This window comes from Mus caroli, unplaced genomic scaffold (genome assembly GCF_978045245.1).
Source record: "Mus caroli unplaced genomic scaffold, Mus_caroli_1 scaffold_11, whole genome shotgun sequence".
NCBI classification, from domain to species: Eukaryota; Metazoa; Chordata; class Mammalia; order Rodentia; family Muridae; genus Mus; species Mus caroli.
Genome location: NW_028227266.1, coordinates 115,020,788 through 115,040,484, shown reverse-complemented (window position 1 = coordinate 115,040,484; position 19,697 = coordinate 115,020,788). Strand labels below are relative to the sequence as shown.

Genomic DNA, 19,697 nt, shown 5'->3' with positions numbered 1-19,697 from the left:
CTTTTACAAGTGTATTAACGATCTGAACTCTGGTCTTTATGCTGTGTGGCAAACACTTTTATCTACTAAGCCGCCTTCCCAGCCACACATTGTTTTTGAGACAGGGTCTCTTGATGATTCAGAACTCAGCAAGGAGGTTACACTGGACATTGAGTTCCAGGGATCCTTCAGGCTCCACTTCCCGGATGTTAGAGTAAGTGGCTTCAGGTCTGTTCTGGCATCTGGGTTCCAACAGCTGAGTTCCAGCCAGGCCCTTTGAACACAGCATCCAGTAGCCTGGGTACCACACCACAGGCACACTGGAAAGGCTTGCTCTGTTTTAATCTGTGCCTCTTCCAGTGCCTCTTTTCTCCCCACATACCTTCCCCAGTCAAAGGGAGCATGCTGAGTCTAGGATCTCTAATCAAAGCTAACCACAGCCCTTACATTGCTGGATAATATTACAAATTAGGCACGTTTGTTCCTGTTTTGACTCAGGATCACAGCAGGAAGCTGCTAAATAAGAGTGGGAGGGCTTTCAGTGCCTTTCAGATCAGTGACTAGAGTAATCACGCTCTGAGCTGGCCCCTTCCGCTTAGCTTCTTAATTTCCACAGAAAGCCTGCTCAGGGCTGCATGGCTACACCATGCTTCTAGCCTAGTGCTCTTGCCTACATCTCTCCTTTATTATCAGGACTCCAGAGTCCTCAGCAGCTGTCATAGAGGCCATCTTTGTACAAACACAGCTGTCCTACTTAGGTTTCTCTTGCTGTGACAAAGACCACAACCAAAAGCAACTTGAGGAGAAAAGGGGTTTATTCGGCTTACGTCATTAATTCATCCCTGAGGGAAGTCAGGGCAGGGACTCGAGGCTGGATCCTCAAGGCAGGAACTGAAGCAGAAGCCATGAGGAGATGCTTCTGGTTGTCTTGTTCTCCCAGTGTGCTCAGCCTGCTTTTTATACCCTGGACCACCAGGGGAGGCATTGACCATGGTGGGCTGGGCCATCCATATCAATAATTAACCAAGACACGCCCACAGGCCAATCTAATGGAGGCAGTTCCTCGGTTGAGGTCCTTTCTTCTCAAGTGCCTTTAGCTTGTGTTAAGTTGACAAAAACCGGACAGCAAACAAACAGAAAATTCAAACTCATCAACACAACATCTCTTGCTCCAAAAGGAATAAGAGAGTGTTTATTCTGAGAGAAGGAGGAGTGGGTGTGGTCTGGAAGCACAGATTCAGGTTGACCTAGAAAAATATATAGTTCTAGAACAGAAGGCAGCTAAATATTGAGATATTTAGTAAGTGCATCGTGGGGGTGGGGTGGGCAACAGGCAGACTGGCTATGTGGCAGAGCGGAGAAATCTCTCCCAATGGTTTTAGGTTTCCACCTGATGCTGTCATAGTTTCTGAGATGCTGGAAGAGAGAGGTCTGTGAGTCACTTCACTCATTCCAAAGGTTCTATCTACCTGCTCCTCAAAGGATGTCAGGTCAGATCGTGAGGTTAGTGACAGAAAGAGACTAGGGGAACAAAGATATCCTAAGATCATCTTCAATCTATACCTGTCGTTGGCAAGCTCAGAGTCACTAGTCAGTGGCTCTTCTGATCTGCAACAGGGGCGTAACTTTTCTAGAGAACCCCAGCGAACACTCCTGCTTTACTTGTGCCTCCCTGGTAAGGAATATGCTTCTGAGTGGGGCAGCCCAACCGGGGATCACATCTGAATGGGGCACACGAGCCCATTCAGTGCCTCCAACATCTGCTTCATCACAGGGACTCAGGGACACTGAACTATCAGAGCCCTGGTAGTGTGTGGGTGTAGATGTGTCACTGAAACCATGACTCAGTAGTTACAAGCGGGCTTGATGCTCTTCCATAGGACCTGTTGGGACTATTCCATAGGTCTCTTCTTTTGGACACAGGATCTCCTCATGTAGCCCTGGCTAATTTGGAACTCACTATATAAACCAAGCTGGTTTGACAATCACAGAGATCCACTTGCCTCTGCTTACAGAGTGCTGGAGTTAAGAACGCCTATCGACCACCATGCCTGGAAAAATAACCCTATATCTCTTATTTCTCTTAACAAATCAGCCATTTGAGACTAGCCATATTGGCAAGCACTGGGCTAAACAGAGAGACGGTGCTTCACGCATACGGTGGATACGTGATAGAGGATGGCTTCCTGACATCCACCTTTGGACTTCCAATGCTCACTCATATGTGTGTGTGCTCACACAAGCACTCACTCACACATACCCCTCTCCACACAATGCAAACATCCACCTTGGGCCTTCATATGCACAGGTGCTCACATACACATCCCATCATGTGCACAATGCACACACACAGATAGAGGCAGGAAGAATGGGTGGTAAGCTTATGGGATGCTGAGAGGATGAACAAGCCTCTGGGCTTGGAGAACGTAGCAGAGCAAGCGCAGACTTGGCCCATATAACGTTTCCCTTGTTGCTCCGAGGTCATCCTCATTTATCCATCCTGGTTTGTACAGGTTGTGGTCGTGTTCGCCCCTGCCCTGATGCTTCCCATCTGAACTGTGTTCAGGTGAAAAGTGGTGTATCACAGGTCTCCCTCACTGTGGCTTGGTATTGTGGGAGAGAGGGCTGTAGAAGATGCTGTGCTAGATTCACTCGTGGGCTGTCGCTTGCTTTGACACTGAGTATGGCATTGTCATGCATAGAGCTCATCGCTGAGAACATTGCCCTGGATTTAGAAAAGGAAATTGTAAAAACGAGAATGTTTTAGACCATAGTTGGGGGGACATAACTCATTTGGGAGAGTGTTCTTCTACAACATATGAGGCCCCGAGTTTGAGCCCCAACACTAAAGAATGCTGTCCCTCACTCTTGATTGGTATTAGGACCTCCAAAACCCGTGATATCACATAGGCAGGACCCACAGACCTATTACCAAGGCAACAGCCACCATATTCCCAGAATCCTCTTGGCTCACCTCCCACCTTTACCTGTAATTAAGTCATTACCCATATATAAAGAAAGCTCCCCCCATCTCTCTCTCTTCCCCCCTTCTCTTTCTGCTGGCCCCTCCCCCAATAAACATCACATGGAGTGTTGGGCCTGGTGTGGTCCTTCTGAAACCCCGTTCCTGTCAAGAGCATAACACTCACCTGTAATTGTAACACTCAGAAGGTGGAGGCAGGAAGATGAGAATCTGAGTTCAAGGCTAGCCTGAACTACTCGAGACTTTATCTCAAAAGAAATATGATTTAAGTAGGTATATGTTGGGTGGCTTATAGTGGCCCTTCTTGGCTACATATGGTTGTATCCAGCCGTTGGCTGAAGGGTGGATGTTTCTGCTGGCGGAAGTAAGAAGTTCCATGGGCTCTCTGCCTAGGGAGAGTTGTTCCTTTTTTTTTTTTTTTTTTATATTAAAGGCAGGTTTATTTGAAAGCTGCTCTCAGGTAGGCAAGTGACCCCCAAGGACCGAGGCAAGAGAAGTCGCCTTGTGAGAAGGGCGTGGATGGATAGGGAGAGGCTGTTCCTCTTTTTAAATAATAATTTATGTTCTGAAATTATAACATAATTACATCATTTTCCCTTCCCTTTTCTCCCTCTAGATTCTCCTATGCTCTCTCTCACTCTCAAATTTCAGATTCTTTTTCAATTTAATTGTTACTCGAGTGCACACACACACACACACACAGAGGGGCATATGCACACACAAAATAAATATTTTTTTAAAGAAAAAAAACCAGGACTTTCCAAACCACTTCTGAGTCCAAGTGCAACCTTTCCCATTCTGTGGGGAAGCAGCAGCTCTTTGTGTCATGTAGCTGTGTGCTCTGCTGGCTTGCACACCCACCGCTGCACGCAGACTTTAGCGGTGAGCATGGGGACATCGTGTAGGTTCACCTGAGGTGCCGAGGTGATGGGAGGAAAGCAGGGTCTCCTAACCACGCTGCTTCCTTCCCTCCTCTCTGACTGTTGTAGAATTTCTTCTTTTTAAACTAAGCCAGCCTCACTCTGGCAGGAAGACAAATGATTTTTTTTTCTTTTTCTCCCCCCTCACCCGCCCACCCCCGAACAGTATCAGACATGTGGTTTCCTGTCTATGTTTAACTTTGCTAGCAGAACATCTCAGCCAGCTGGTTCCCCCTGGGCCCACTACAGCTTTAATGGTGGGGCTTCACGCTGTCCAGTGAGCCCATTCTGTGTGCACCAGATGCCTTGCACACGTGGCTGACTTCAGGGCGTTCCGAGTGAGAGCAGTTCAGAAGTGTTGTCCCCTGCGCCCTGATCTCACCTTGAGGTTGCCCAGCCCCAGCCCCAGCACCAGGCAACCAGCTTCTTAGAAGAAATTGGGGGTTTTGCTGTTGTTATTGCTGTTGTTGTCGTCTTTGTTTTGGTTTGGTTCTTGGTTTTGAGACAGATCTCATACAGCCCAGGCTGGTTTTGATTATTTTACATAGTTGAGGATGGCCTTGAACATTTTACCCTCCTGCCCTCTCCTTCTGCCTCTCCTTCTTGAGTGCCTAGATGGCAGTCCTGCGCCACCAGGCCCAGTTTCTGGCCTGCTCGGGGATACAGCCCACAGCCTCATGGATGCTAAGGCTCGCGCTCTGCCAAATAAACTATAGTCCCAATCGCAGCCTCATCCCAGCTCTGGTCTCCTCCCAGTCCCAGGCCTTGACCTTTCTGCTTTCTCTGCCTCTGCTCTTAGGTACAAAGAGCAAGGTGGGCTGTGGCAAGCCTGGGCGTGGCCTCTGGCTACACTTGGCCTTCAGATTGGGCACTTGGTCCTCAGAACAGCTGCATTCCAGCTGTGCATCTTAGTTTTGAGAGGAAACGAGGCAGATTTACTTTCTGGACTAATGCAGAATTTAAAAGGAAGGAAGGAAGGAAGGAAGGAAGGAAGGGAGGGAGGGAGGGAGGGAGGGAGGGAGGGAGGGAGGGAGGGAGGGAGGGAGGGAGGGATGTGAAAATGTGGTTGAGAAAAACTATTAGAGTATGTACAAAACTGTAGATTGAAATCAGCGAGTGCAGTTGCCTCCCCGAAGACTACTCCATCATTTGACTGCTGACCCAGAGCTGAGAGAGCCTCTGGCTGTGTATAAACCTTGGCTAGAGAGCATATCCCAAATCCTTTAGCACAACCCTAACTGGACAAAGAAATACACAAACTGCACCACAACTCAGGCAGGCCCAGCAGAGGGTGTGTATGAGGTAACTCAAGGTAAAACAGCTCCTTTCTGTAAACTTTTCCCCCCAAGGTGGGTGTTCTGAAGCTAGCTGTGGTGGTAGCGGGGGTGGTGAGCATGCACTTGTAGAACCCCATTCTCCATGAGTCATTGCAGGGCACACAGGGCGATCAGAGTGTGCACAGCCTGCCCTGAGTTCATCCACTGGATAGGAGTGGTCACTGCAGCAACTGGACCCCAGGGCTTGCAACAGCAGTGGCTGTAAGTTTATGCTCCACACAACTCATCCATATGTATCCCACAAACTCCACACCTGTGGGTGATGGCAAAATGGTTGCTGTGGAACTGTGCGTGCAAATAAATAAATAAATAAATAAATAAAAGCACTCCAAGAAGCTGGCCAACTCTGTGAACTGGTTTCTGTTCCTACCCGGGCTGAATTCCAGCTGTGTGCAATCTGAACTTCTCTACATATAGCCTGGCCTGGCTTTGGAAGTCTTCTCTGACAGGAAGCTGCTCCGGCCTACTGTTATATAAACCCTTTTTGCTTATTCATTATGTTTATTAAAAATAACGATAACCTAGCTGGGGAAGATGGCTCAGTCAGTAAAGTTGGTAGGGACTGAGAACCCACATTGTGTGTGTTGTTATTTGTGGTGTTATTGCATGCAATCCTGGGGAGGGGGAGGCAGGACAGGAAGATCTCCTGGGCTCATTCACTCAGCTCTGCTCACTTCCTGAGCTCCAGGCCAGCAAGAGACTCTGATTAAAAAGCAAGGTGGGCAACTCTTGCGGAACACCTTAGGTGGGCCCTTGTCTCATGGCTGTGCACCAGCTCACACACATATACACACTTTAATAAAACAGTTTGCATTTGTCCTTCTCATGTAAGGAAAGCTATGTATGGGCCTGGAACAGCTCAATGGTTGCTTTAGAGCACTTGCTGTTCTTGCAGAGGACCCAGGGTCAGTTCTTAGCACCCATGTCAGGTGACACACACCTGCCTGTAGCTCCAGCCCCAGACAAGCCTAACATAGTATCATTTCATACACAATGGATCTGAAACTCAGACATTTCTTCTGTTTTCCCAGTCAGGTCCACATAACTGCCTGGGTTGCAGTGTTCAACACCAAGGTGCTTTGTAAATTCTGTGTTAGCTGTGCAGGTTCTGGCTTAGATGGTCTCGGACCTGGTATCAGGAACATTTATCTTTCTTTCTTTCTTTCTTTCTTTCTTTCTTTCTTTCTTTCTTTCTTTCCTTCCTTCCTTCCTTCCTTCCTTCCTTCCTTCCTTCCTTCCTTCCTTCCTTCCTTCCTTCCTTCCTTCTTTCTTTCTTTCTTTCTTTCTTTCTTTCTTTCTTTCTTTCTTTCTTTCTTTCTTTCTTTCTTTCTTTCTTTCTTTCTTTGAGACAGGGTTTCTCTGTATAGCCCTGGCTGTCCTAGAACTCACTCTGTAGACCAGGCTGGCCTTGAACTCAGAAATCTACCTGCCTCTGCCTCCCAAGTGCTGGGATTAAAGGGGTGTGCCACAAACTTTTTTTCTAAGCCTCCAGGATATGCCAACATGTAGCCAACACCAGGAACCGCTGGACCCAGAATAGTTGTTCTGCTAGAGTCTGTGTCTTTCTTTGTATTCCCTGTATATTCCAGAGCAACCTTAGTGGGTAGAGGCCATTCACACAGAGAGAGCCAAAATTCAGTTCATGGTTAAGGAGAAAACAAGCAAGCGTCGTTATCTACGCTGGCCAATCTTGCTAGGAACAGGATTATGTTTTCGACTAATTAGAAGTTAGTTCAGTGAGGCCCCAGTTGGCATCTATGGCTTTAGAAGAAACCTTGAGAATGTGAATAGGGACAGGGACGTGATGACAAGGACTGAGAGGGTGCCCAGGCAACAGGGTCACAGTTTAGGGTGTGAAGTATCAGGCAATACCTGGCACTGCTGAAGGCACTGATGATATTTATAGTGCACAGTCTTTTCCAACGCTGGCCCAGCTCCCTGGAGACTTCAGTGCGTCTGTGCCTTTAGGATTCCTGAGCACAGGGAGGAGACAGGCAACCAGGAAAATGATGGAGGAACCAGGCCAAGGCAGCTGGGTCACAGCACATCCTGGGTCAGCGAGCAGAAAGAGAAGGTCCCCAGTGCTCAGGACCCCAGCCCATGGTAGCATGCTGCCCATGTTCAGGGTGGCTCTTCCAGCCGCTGTAAATCCAATCTGGAAACACACACACACACACACGCACACACGCACGCACGCACGCACGCACGCACGCACACACTCATGCACACGCACACTCACGCACACACGCACACTCACGCACGCGCACACACACGCACACACACACATACACACGCACACTCATGCACATTCACGCACCCGTACGCTCACACGCACACACGCACGCACATGCGCACACACACACATGGACGCGCACGCTCACACACGCGCGCACGCACACGCATACACACTCCCACACCCAAAGCCTTATCCTGTCGGCAGTTATAGAGTCTGTAGATTGACAGTGTTAACAATAAAAAGGAGTTATGTTGAGTCAGGATAATACAGGTTTCTGGGCATAAGCCCTGAGCTAGTACATGAAGAAATAACCACACTCTATCACTGTTGGCATTAGCTTTGTGATTAAAGTCTTTTCTTTGGACTCCTAACCTGGGCATGTGTGCTATGGGTGGTGGGAAATATCTAACCGTACTTGTTGTTAGGTTACCTGTTTGCTGTAGGTCAGTGATCAGCTGCCCTCCCGTTGGTTCAGCTTTTACCTGACTGCTCTAGCCCTCAAACTGCTCTTGCTCAGCTTTTAACCTTCCAGTGGCACACTCTTTGAGGGTCTCTGGCTGAAAGGCTAACAGTTCACTTCTAAGCTGTGCTGTGGAGAATCAGCCCCCTCTCTCAGTTTCCTAACTGCTAACTCCAATACCAAAGTTTGTGTGTGTGTGTGTGTGTGTGTGTGTGTGTGTGTGTGTGTACATATGGAGACCAGAGGACAGCATCAGATTCCTCACACATTGTCAAGCGTTTCTTTTTGAAGTGTGGTCTCCCACTGGCCTGCTACTTGCCAGGTAGGCTAGGTTGGCTGGTCAGGTTGGCTGGTCGGAGGCCCAGGGTGCACTTCTTGCTGTCTCCCTACTGCTGGGATTTGCAAGCATAGGCCACCATTCCCTGCTTTTTAATGTGGGTTCTGAGGGTTGAACTCAGGTGTTCCTACTTCCAAGGCAAACACTTCACCATCTGAGGTATCTCCCAGCCCCCATAAAGAGTGACTCTGAAGTGTCCCAGTATTTGGACTTTGTGCCAACAATGGCTAAAATGCCAGGCCTCTCTACTGTAGCTCTCTGCTTGAGGTTTTGTCCCCACCTCCCAGGAGTAAGGCAGAGGAGGCTTTTGCACTCCACTCAGTTTGATTTAAGGAGAGTCCAGAAACTCGTGCAAAGGAGACTGTCAGGTAGGGAGGGGAGTGGAGAGATGGTTCAGCTTGGCATACTTGCAGTAGGAATTAAAGTGCACAGAGGGAAGGCCTCTCCCCTCATTACAGGGAAGGAAATATTCTCAAAATCTACCCAGAATGCTTAGCAGCACTGTCGCCACGGTGCCCGTTAAAGTTGGTCCTGTAACTCCTGCCAGTTTATTCTCCTGTTGCTTAATTAAAATCACGTCTAATTGTTTGCTTGAATTTGCTTGCTTTTCATTTGAGAGGATGAATGGGGAATCCTATCTCGTTCCACACTGCTCTGCTGCCTAATTGACTGGATTCTTCTTGGGGGTTGTTTTCTTGTTGGTCAGTCTGAGTACAATTGTGCCAGCACTCTGCCAGTGATGCCACAAAGAGACTTGGTTTTAGGAATAAAGCAAGGATGAAACCAACGTCTTTGGCAGAACACCAAGAAAGCTACGCTAGCTTTGGGAAAGGTACTTCTGAAACGTCTGTGAAGGAGCCATCTAGGGAACGTTCAAATGCACATCTGGACGTAGTGATGATTGAGAACAGAGGCAAGGAGTCTTCTTTCCCCACAAGCATGCAGCTGATGTGTGCTCACACTGCCCGTCTGGACCTCACTTTGAATGGGAGGTGCCAAGAGATTCAGCACCATGACAACAAGATGCTTAAAGATTCCGGTGATGGCAGCAAGCTATGTGAGTTCTAGAATTGTCAAATATATATACAACAACATAGCAGTGTGTGTACTCTCTCTCCCCCTCTTTCCCCATTCTGTCTGTCTGTCTGTCTATCTACCTACCTATCCACCTATCATCTAGCTACCTACCTGCCTGCCTACTTAGCTTCCTACCTACTTACACACACACACACACACACACACACACACACATTCACACACAGAAGAGATGAAAACAAGCAACTCCCCAGGCTTCTTGCATGCTCTGTCATGCCCATATCTGATACTAGTGTCTAAAAAGAAATTAAAACTGAGACTCTCCAATGGCTTAAAGTAAAATGACTTAGTAAAACCAAATAATGAGACCAACGGTGGTGGCGCACGCCTTTAATCCCAGCACTCGGGAGGCAGAGGCAGGTGGATTTCTGAGTTCAAGGCCAGCCTGGTCTACAAAGTAAGTTCCAGGACAGCCAGGGCTATCCAGAGAAACCCTGTCTCAAAAAACCAGCAAAACAAAACAACAACAACAAAAAACCACTCTTAAGTGGAGGCCTGTAGGTGCCATTCGTTGGGTAGGCTGCTTGTTTGGCATGCCCTGAGGCCTTGGTTCATCCTCTAGCACTGCATATGAGTAACATGCCCGGAATGCTACCACTCTGAAGGGGAGGCTGTCAAGGTCATCCCTGGCTATATGTTGAGTTTGAAGCTAACCTGAGCTACATGAGACACAGTCTCAAACACAGAAGAGAAAAATAAAAACTAAAACTAAAATTCTAAGTGGATTGTTATTTATGTCTTGATAACAGCCCGATGAACAGAGATGAACTTGAGACATGGACTCTTGTGTTAATATTTAAAGTGGTTGAGCCCTCCAATGAAGGCATTTGGAGGGAGAATTCATTAGTGTAACTGTACACTAGGAAGGGACCTAGGTGGTGGTTCTCTGCTTGCCTTGGTGATCTGGTGTGCAGAGTAATGAACATGACAGGGCATCAAGAGAGCTCCTTGAAGAGACCTCACTGACCCTTGAATTGTGATTATATTCACATATCACCATGATCATCTGAAGCCACAGGATAAGTATGCAACTGTCCAGGAAAGAAGTGGGACTAGACTGAGATACAACAAGAGAAGGAAGAACATCCTATCCTGAGTCCCTGCCTCAAGTACCTCATCACCCCCCATAGGTGATTTATTTATTTATTTACTCAGCACCTATGGGGGTGGGTGATGAAGGGATCTTTATCAAGGAAGCATGTCCTGAGCAGCCTAAACACAATACCGACCTCCATAATGTAGGTAAAACAGAACCTGACTCAGGAGTGATGGAAATAAAGCAACACAATGCTCGCACATCAGGCATAGCTTAGCGCCCTGCCTGACAGAGTTCACTGTGTGCTACTTGTCTTTCCTAAGAGGAGACTCACAGAGGGCTTCCCACTATAGCACAGAGCTCCTTCCCAGGCTAAGCAAAGCCATGAACAGAAGCCCCAGTTGCTTTGGTGAAAAGCCATACACCAATCCAAGCAGATCTACCTGTGGCATGTGCTCCCCGAATCCCAGGGAGACGGGTCCATCTTAACTCTGCTGTAGGAAACTATCAGAGAGGCCAGCACTTGGGTACTTTCTCCTCTTCCAAGGGCACTTTGTTTCTTGTGCGTGTGTGCTGTGAACTAATTGAAGACAGATGAATCCTGTAGACGTGCTCAGAGGGACTTGTAAACGCGTCTGAAATATTATAGCGCTCAAATGCAATGATCTCATGTTTTTATAGATGAATATGTATTTCTGTAACAATGCCTGGGCAGGATCTAGCAGCAGATCTGAAAAGAAAGGACAGACAGGATATCCGAGTGAGGAGTAAATCACGCATTCGTCAAGGTATCTCTCTCAAATAGACATGCTATGAACATGTCTATGATTCCAACGGGTGACGTAATCGTAGGGACAGCAAATACTAAGAAATGATTCAGAATATGTCAGTGCTGGAGTGATGGCTAAGCAGTTAAGAGCACTCAGTGCTCAGGGTTAGAGGATTTGGTTTGTTTCCTAACACCCACAAAGCAGCTCACCACCACCTATAACTCCAATTCCAAAGCATCCAACGCTGTTTTCTCACACACACCCACAAGGGCACTGCATACACACACACACATACACACACACACACACACACACACACACACACGCACTGCACATATATTCATGCAGGTACATACTTATACACATAAAAATAATAAAGAATTACTAAAAAAAAATAAACGATACATTCCCGTTAAAGGTCAGAGAAGCTGAGGCCTTTCACTCATTGAGTTCTGGAACCACTGCATTCTGCTCACGAAGCCCAGGCTAAGAACATTTGCTATTGTAAATAGAGCCTGCCTTCCTTCCTTCCTTCCTTCCTTCCTTCCTTCCTTCCTTCCTTCCTTCCTTCCTTCCTTCCTTCCTTCCTCTCTCTCTCTCTCTCTCTCCCTCTTTTCTTTTCTTTTCTTTTTTTTTCAAGAACCTTTCAGAAATTCTACCCAGAGCTGTCTCTAATTTTATGTTATATAAAAAGCAACTTTCATGGGAGATTCTAATCATTTCAGAAGTATGCCTTGAGTCCCCATATGTGTGAGGCCCTGGAGCAGTCTCCGGATTGCTCTTTCATGTCAGACCCTCTTCTCCTAGCAAGAGAATATGCCTACTCAGGGGCAGTGTCCTACCATGGCTCATAAGTGAGAATGAGAAATAGTCTCTGTACCTCTGCTGTGGACCTTTATATGTCCCACCCAAGAACTGACAGTGTGGCTCCATTGTTAACAGCACTGGTTGCTCTTGCAGAGAACCAGGTCAGGGCCAGCACTCACATGAGGGTTCACAACTCTCTGTAATGCCAGTTCCAGGGATCCAACACTCTCTTCTGGCTCCCATGGCTACCAGGCATGTGTATGCTGCGTGTGTGTTCATGCGGGCCAACCCTCATACACATAAGAAAGAAAAATGATTGGTAGTTATCACTGAGTAGATGGCCACCAAAATGCTTGGGCTCGCCTCCAGTGAAGACAAGGGCTATACAAACTGAGACATTACTTAAAGCCATCTTCACTGGGTCTTACCAATGTGTCACCCGGGTGACATTTAGAGACACCATGGCATAAGGCTAAGAACCCTGTTCTAATAGAGTTTGTTGCAAGTATTGGCTTGCTTATTGTCTGAGTCAGTCTTGGGAAATTAAACAGCTTCAATGCTAGTACTCCTCTCTGGGTCATGGTCTTGTAATAATAGCAGTTTCTATCCTGTAGACTTTTCCCAGCAAGTAAATATGAAAATTGTAAGAGTCCTGAGAACTCAGCCAGCACAGGAGTCTCTCTTATTTAGGGATAAGCAGGAAGAAACACTTAATGTGAGTTTCTGAGCCAAGCTGACCCCAGTGCCTGCCCATATCTACAATTCTCTTTGTCTAGTGGAAGCCCAGAGGTCAACTCTGAGGCGTGCCTGGGAGGCTCTTATTTAGATATAGCCACATCCCAAAACTTCCTTCCGGCCTGAGTTGTTATTGTGACTCCCTTCACCTCCTCTTTGAAGTTTCTACATTGACAAATGGTATTCAGTCACTACACACACACACACACACACACACACACACACACACACTCACGGAGAGAGAGGGGAGGGAGAATTTTATGTGTAGGTTTAAAAAAAAGGTTACGGGAAACTGGAGAGGAAAGTGAAGCTTTGGTTTCTAACCTTAGACTAGGGGACTTCTAGAACCTTCTGCTGTCAACACCACATGTTAATTTCAATGTAGGTGCTTGCCTCAGACTAGAAGGAAGAGGTAGGTGTGAGCAAGAAAAGGACCTTTTCTCTGAGTAGCTGGGAGTTAGAAACTTTTCAGTAACAAATGAATGCTTCATGCAGATGATTTAAATGAACTGGAGGCACAGCTAAGAAGTCATACAGGTAACAGTTTAGAAAGTCCGAATCGTATTTTCTTATATGTGGAAAGAAATATTCACGTTGGACCAAAGTGAAGTCTCTCCAAATTCTTCTAGTGTATAACGGGGTATTAAAAATAACATTTATAGGATAGGGGGCTGCTGATTTTGCTCTATGAAGTATTACCAGATAGTAAATGCTTTTGGCTTTATGAGGCAGAACTGATCTTTATAGTAGGGAGGTCCCTATTAAGAGAATCCACAGAGGGCTTCTCTCTCCCTCCCCCCACCCCTCTGTTCAACAACAACTAAAAGTTGTGGTGGGCGGGTGGGGGAGAAGAGGCCATTTTGATTGTAAGACCATACAAAAACTGGCTAAATCGGCCTGCTTTAGAACATAAGGCTCTATCCATCTGACAGCACAAACATAGAAAATCATGACAGTGGTCCAGCCTATGCCAATTGCTAGCATATCTCAGTGGTACTAGATGGCCTGGCCATTGCCCCTAGGAGCTCTTGTTGTCCTGAAAGGAGCATACAGTCACTTAGCCAAACCAGTTTATGACAAGGTGCTTTGTGTAGATCTGACTGAGGAGAGCTAGGACAAGCGAGCCTTCCCATGCAAACATGTTCATAGGTAGTAGGGATATGAGCTATGATGTCTGTGGCTCCTGAATAGTGTTACATCTCTCTTTAATTTTTGTGTGTTTAATTGTCATGGCCGCCACTCCCTCTGCCACTCATACCCTGGCTTAGCTGGTCCCGTCATGCTCTAACCTCCTAAGATAAAGAGAGTCCACTTCCTATTATCCAAGGTGAAGGTGTGTTTTAGGGCTCAGTAGTCACGATCATACTGTTGTTGCAGCTGACCTGAGGTCAGGTCCCAACACCCATATGGGGTTGCTCAGAACTACTCTATAATTCCAGCTCCAAGTTATCTGACACCCTCTTTGGTCTCTGAGGGGTCACCTACACACACACACACACACACGCACACGCACACGCACACGCACACGCACACGCACACGCACGCATGCAAGCACGCGCGTGCACTTGCACCTAATTGAAAATAAAAATAAAATAAATCTTAAAAATAAAACTTTGTGTTTTGAAGGCCCCACCACCAAACTACCTATCTTTTGCACTTTGTTAAATATTTATTTTGTATGTATGAGTGTTTTGCTTACATGCAAATATGTGCACTGCATTTGTGTTTGCTTGGTGCCTGTGAAGGTCAGAAGAGGGTGCCAGATTCCCTGAACTTAGAGTTAGGGACAATTGTATGTGGGTACTGGGAACCAAACCCAGGTCCTTTGCAAGAACAGCAAATGCTCTTAATCGCCAGCCCTCTCTTTCCTGTTTTTAAAGTGTGTTCATGTATCTCTTCAGAAGACTCTGCGTTCCCCATGTGGTTCCTGAAATTCTGAGGTTCAGATTCCTTTAGTTTTAAGTGGCATCAGACAGAACTCCTGCCTTGGAGTTTGGTTAGTGGGTTCAACAAACATTTTGCCCAAAAGACAGTGAGTCATAACACCCCATGTCTCTGTGCCCCCCTTCCCTTCATTTCATACAGTGTCACTTTAAGTGGCTGGATCAAATGCCAGTTAGGGACCACATTTCCTCTAAGATACCTCAGCCATCTTCCCAGCTGACTGGCTTGAATTCTCATCACTCACTCCTGACCCAGGAACTGAAGTGGCTAAGTACTGTCTCAGCTCCTGTACCCTCCATGTTTCTATAAGCATCCTCACTCATACATTGTAGCATATACCTGACTTCCTTCTGGAATGACACATCGCTCAGCATTTATGGGCATGCCCCAACTGCCCCACTCGGTAGCTTAAAGACAGCACAGGACAGCAGCATGCCTAATGCCTAGAGCAGACAATCAGGAATGCCACAAATAGAGTGTCAGAGACTCAGGCATGCTCGCTAATGCGTACCTCATGGGCAGATGAACAACACACAACTAGAATTCTGGCATTCGTGTGGATGTCGTTAATGACCCCTCTGCACATTATAGATTAAGAACCATGTCCTTTTCCCCAAGAGAACAAATGATAACAAATGATCAATGGTAACAAATGATCAAGGCTCTGATCGGTGATAAAAGCTGTGTATAAGACATTAGGTCCCTGGTGTGTTGTGTCCGTTGTCGGCAACCATAGGCAATGCAGAGAGAGAGATGTTGAGTGGACATAAGGTGACTGCTGCCCCTGCTTCTCAGACCCAGAACTGGTGTTTCAAGGTAGTCTGTGTGGGAGTCAAAATCAGAGTGAACTGGAAGTTGGGATCAATAGGAACAACAGGATTGTGGCAGTCTCTAGAGCAGTGGCTCTCACCCTTCCTCACGCTGTGACCCTTTAACACAGTTCCTCATGCTGTGGTGGCCCCCCAACCATAACAGTATTTTCATTGCTACCCCATGACTGTGGTTTTGCAACTGTTATGAATAATAATGTAAATATCAGTGTTTCCTAATGGTCTTAGGCAAGGAAGCCTTTGACCCTCAAAGTTCATGACCCGCAGGTGGAGAACCAGTGATCGACAGTTTTACCAGGTACTATTATGGACTGGTTACTTTTGTATTTCTGTGACCAAATGGTTTGCCCAGAATCAGATTAAGGAAGGAAGAGATTATTCCGGCTTGCAGTGTTTGGAGGCACCATCTGTCACAGTAGTGAAGGCTGGCTGGCAGAACCTGATCTTATTGTATCCACAGGAAGTGGGGAGGTCACTGAAAATCAGGTTCTATACCTTAAGACCTGCCCTAGAAGACCCACTGTTTCTAGGGAGTAAGGTACCACTTGGTGAAAGTTTTATAACCTTCCAAAACAAAATCAGCAGCTGGGAGCTGAGTTTTCAAACACATGAGCCTATAGAGATAAGGATGGGGGGGGAGGGGAGCAGGCAGCATTGAACCACATCTCTATAGAAGCAACCATTCACAAGCAACAGTTATGTATGTCTTTCTACCTCTATCCCCAGTGCCTCACTCAGCCTTAGGCATTGTCTAGTATGTTGTGTCACTCAGCCCTGATTGTACTGACACGCAAACACGGAAAGGCATAGAAGCCACAAAAGACATCGTACTAAGTTTCCCCAGCTATTCATAGAGAGTGGCATTTGAGCTGAAATTTAAAGAATAGGAGGTATTTGAGTGGAATGATCTCAGACAGGGACTGTCTTTGCTCATTCCCACATTCTCACCTGCTCCTGTTCCTGCTCTGCTCCACATCCAGGTCACCCAGAAATAACAGCTCTGTGCCTGGGTGGTACGGAGCGGCATGGAAAAGAAGGGGTCTTGGAAGCCTTGCTACTTTATGTCAACTGTGAGTGTGTGTGTGTGTACATGTACGCACATATATATGTGTGTATGTCTGCAGGTACACAAGTGTGCAAGTGTGTGCATGCAGATACTAGTGGGTTTCTTAGGAATGGTATGTACCCTTTCAGGAGCAAGGTCTCTCACTTGACCTGAGACTCACTGATTTAGTTAGACGGACTGACAAGTGAGCCTTAGAAACCCGCCTGCCTCCATTTCTCCCAAGCTGGGATCACAAGTGTGTGCACATTTACATTTGGAGGTTTAGCACAGGTCCACAGAGCAGGTGCTTTACCAGCTGAGCCCTCTACCCATCTCTGTCCTTCCTGGATGTGAATCTTCATGAGGAAGAGACTTGGAGCTAGCATCTAACAATGCCTTATGCGTTAGGTTTTGGTTTATATGGTATCCTCGATCATCTCTGACTCAGCTTCACCCTGGGAAGGGCATGGACGGTGTGGCAGGGTGTAGAATCATCAACTAGAATCCCTATCTAGTATCCATGGACCCAGTTTAGATGCTACCGTGCATAAAGAATTGATTATGGACTTGCTTCCCAGTAGGGGTGATGCATACCTCCAGAGCCTAATGCCTTCTCTCCTTTGCCTTCTCTCCACATCAGAATACACCACCAGCAGTCCCGACCTGTTGTTGGTCATTATCCAAGTGACGGGCGTCAGCCTCCTGCCTCCGCTGGGGATTGCCATAGCTGTCATCATCATCTTCTACTGCTACCGTGTCCACCGGCAGCAGAAGTTGAGCCCGTCCTGGGAGAGCAGCAAGCCCCGGAAGCTCATGGATTTCAGTGACAACTGCGCCATCATCCTGGAGGACGACCGCTCCGACATCAGCTCCACGTGCGCCAACAACATCAACCACAACACGGAGCTGCTACCCATCGAGCTGGACACGCTGGTGGGGAAGGGCCGCTTCGCCGAGGTCTACAAGGCCAAGCTGAAGCAGAACACCTCAGAGCAGTTTGAGACCGTGGCTGTCAAGATCTTCCCCTACGAGGAGTACTCCTCATGGAAAACGGAGAAGGACATCTTCTCCGATATCAACCTGAAGCATGAGAACATCCTGCAGTTCTTGACGGCCGAGGAGCGGAAGACAGAGCTGGGCAAGCAGTACTGGCTGATCACGGCATTCCATGCAAAGGGCAACCTGCAGGAGTACCTCACGAGGCATGTCATCAGCTGGGAGGACCTGAGGAAACTGGGCAGCTCCCTGGCCCGGGGCATCGCTCATCTCCACAGTGACCACACTCCTTGTGGGAGGCCCAAGATGCCCATTGTTCACAGGGACCTCAAGAGCTCTAACATCCTAGTGAAGAACGACTTGACCTGTTGCCTGTGTGACTTTGGGCTGTCCTTGCGCCTGGACCCTACTCTGTCTGTGGATGACCTGGCCAACAGCGGGCAGGTAAGTGGAGGCTGGTGCTCTGTCCTCAGACTTCATGCCTGGTTTCATTTCTGCCCCATCTTTTATTTTCTTTTTACAATTTTTCATTTAGAGAGGTGTCTGTGTGTGTGTGTGTGTGTGTGTGTGTGTGTGTGTGTTATAAGTGTGTGTGGATGCACTTTCCCAAGCATGCATGTGTAGAGGCCAGAGGTTGACATCAGCTGTCTTTCTTCATTGTTTTCAACCTTATTTTTTGAGACAGAGTCTCTTACTGAACCCAGATCACACTGATTTGTTAGATTGCTGGGCCAGTCAACTCTAGAGTCCTGGTCCCCCAACCCCACTGCAGCCCAGAAGCACTGGGATTATGGAGGCATGCCAGTGCGCCTGGCTTTTACATGGGTTTGAGAGCTCTGAACTCAGGTTCTCAGGCTTCTGCAGCAAGCTGGCTCCCTGCCTGCCCCTCATGTAACATACTCACTAGTTAGTATACTATATATAAATCACACAAAGCAATGGGTTTCATAATGACATTTCCGTCTATGCGTATAAGGAACTTTAAACAATGCCTTGGATAAATATCTTCCTATTATTCCTTCCTCCCCCCTCCCAAATCACTAGTAAGCCCCTCCCTGCCCCTTTACTTTCATTTCCTTCCTTCCTTTAAATTCCACACGGGATAGAAAACAATACTCCTTCTGAGCCTGGCTTGTTTCACTTAACAGGGTGATTCAGGCTCATTCATTTTTCCCGTAGATACCATCTTCCCATTCTTCTTTACAGGTGAACAAAACTCTACTGTAAATGTAAGTCACACTTTACTTACACTTTCTTTATCCAGCCAATTTCGGGGGGACCCAGGCTGACCATGTAACGGCTATTTTCACCTCCCCTTTGGCCCACACCCCAGGTCTCTTATCTCAGGGAGCTCTCTCTATGTTATGAGATTTATCTAAGGAATCTAGCAGATTAAGATGTCAATCCAAGACGTAGCCAACACTGTCTTGACTAGGTACCTTTCATTAATAGATGGCATTTTGCTTCTTCAAATTCCTTCCAGCCTGAGTCAGCTGACTGCAGGTCCTCACTCCCCTTCCATTTGCAAATGGTTTTCTTTCTTTCGGGAACTATTAACATCTTAGCTCCTTTCTTTCCTCTCATATAGCTTAACTAGCTACTATCTGCTGTCTACTCTTAGTAGTTATATTGGTTTCTAGATTCTAGAAGGAGACCTTAAAGTCCACATCCACACCCAATACACCCAGCATAATGCCTCAGTACAGTGGAAGTTACCAATGAGTATTGGTTGAAGAAGAGACTAACTAGCTCCATTTCTCTTTCTCTTTCTCTCTCTCTCTCTCTCTCTCTCTCTCTCTCTCTCTCTCTCTCTCTCTCTCTCTCTCTCTCTTTGTGTGTGAATGTGTGTATGTGTGTCTACCTACATGTGTAATTGTGTGAAGGCCAGAGGGACATTCTTCAGTGACCACTCACCTTCTGCAGTGAGACAAGGCTGCTAACTGAAACGGGAGCTCACCAATTTGGCTAGACAGGATGGACAGCCAACCCCAGGGATCTTCCTGTGTCTGTCCCTTCCACCCGGTAGTGGGATTACAAGGGTGTGGCAGCACAACTACCTTTGTAGATTCTGGGGACTGTAGTGCTGTCCCCTTGCTCCTGTAGCAAGCTCTTTGCTGACAAAGCCATCATCCCAGCCCAGTGGCTCTATTTTTGAAGAGTTGTCCCAGATCCAAATGGAAACCCTTT

General features: G+C 47.1%; 1 protein-coding gene across 2 annotated transcripts in view; it reads left to right on the top strand.

Annotated features, from left to right (window-relative positions):
* Positions 1–19,697, top strand: part of Tgfbr2 (transforming growth factor beta receptor 2) — an 87,451-nt gene that overhangs the window by 48,422 nt on the left and 19,332 nt on the right. For both annotated transcript variants that reach the window (XM_021172343.3, XM_021172345.3), the window contains one exon: positions 17,155–17,954. In XM_021172343.3, the coding sequence (XP_021028002.1) occupies positions 17,155–17,954 (800 nt within the window). The remainder of the gene's footprint in view (positions 1–17,154; positions 17,955–19,697) is intronic.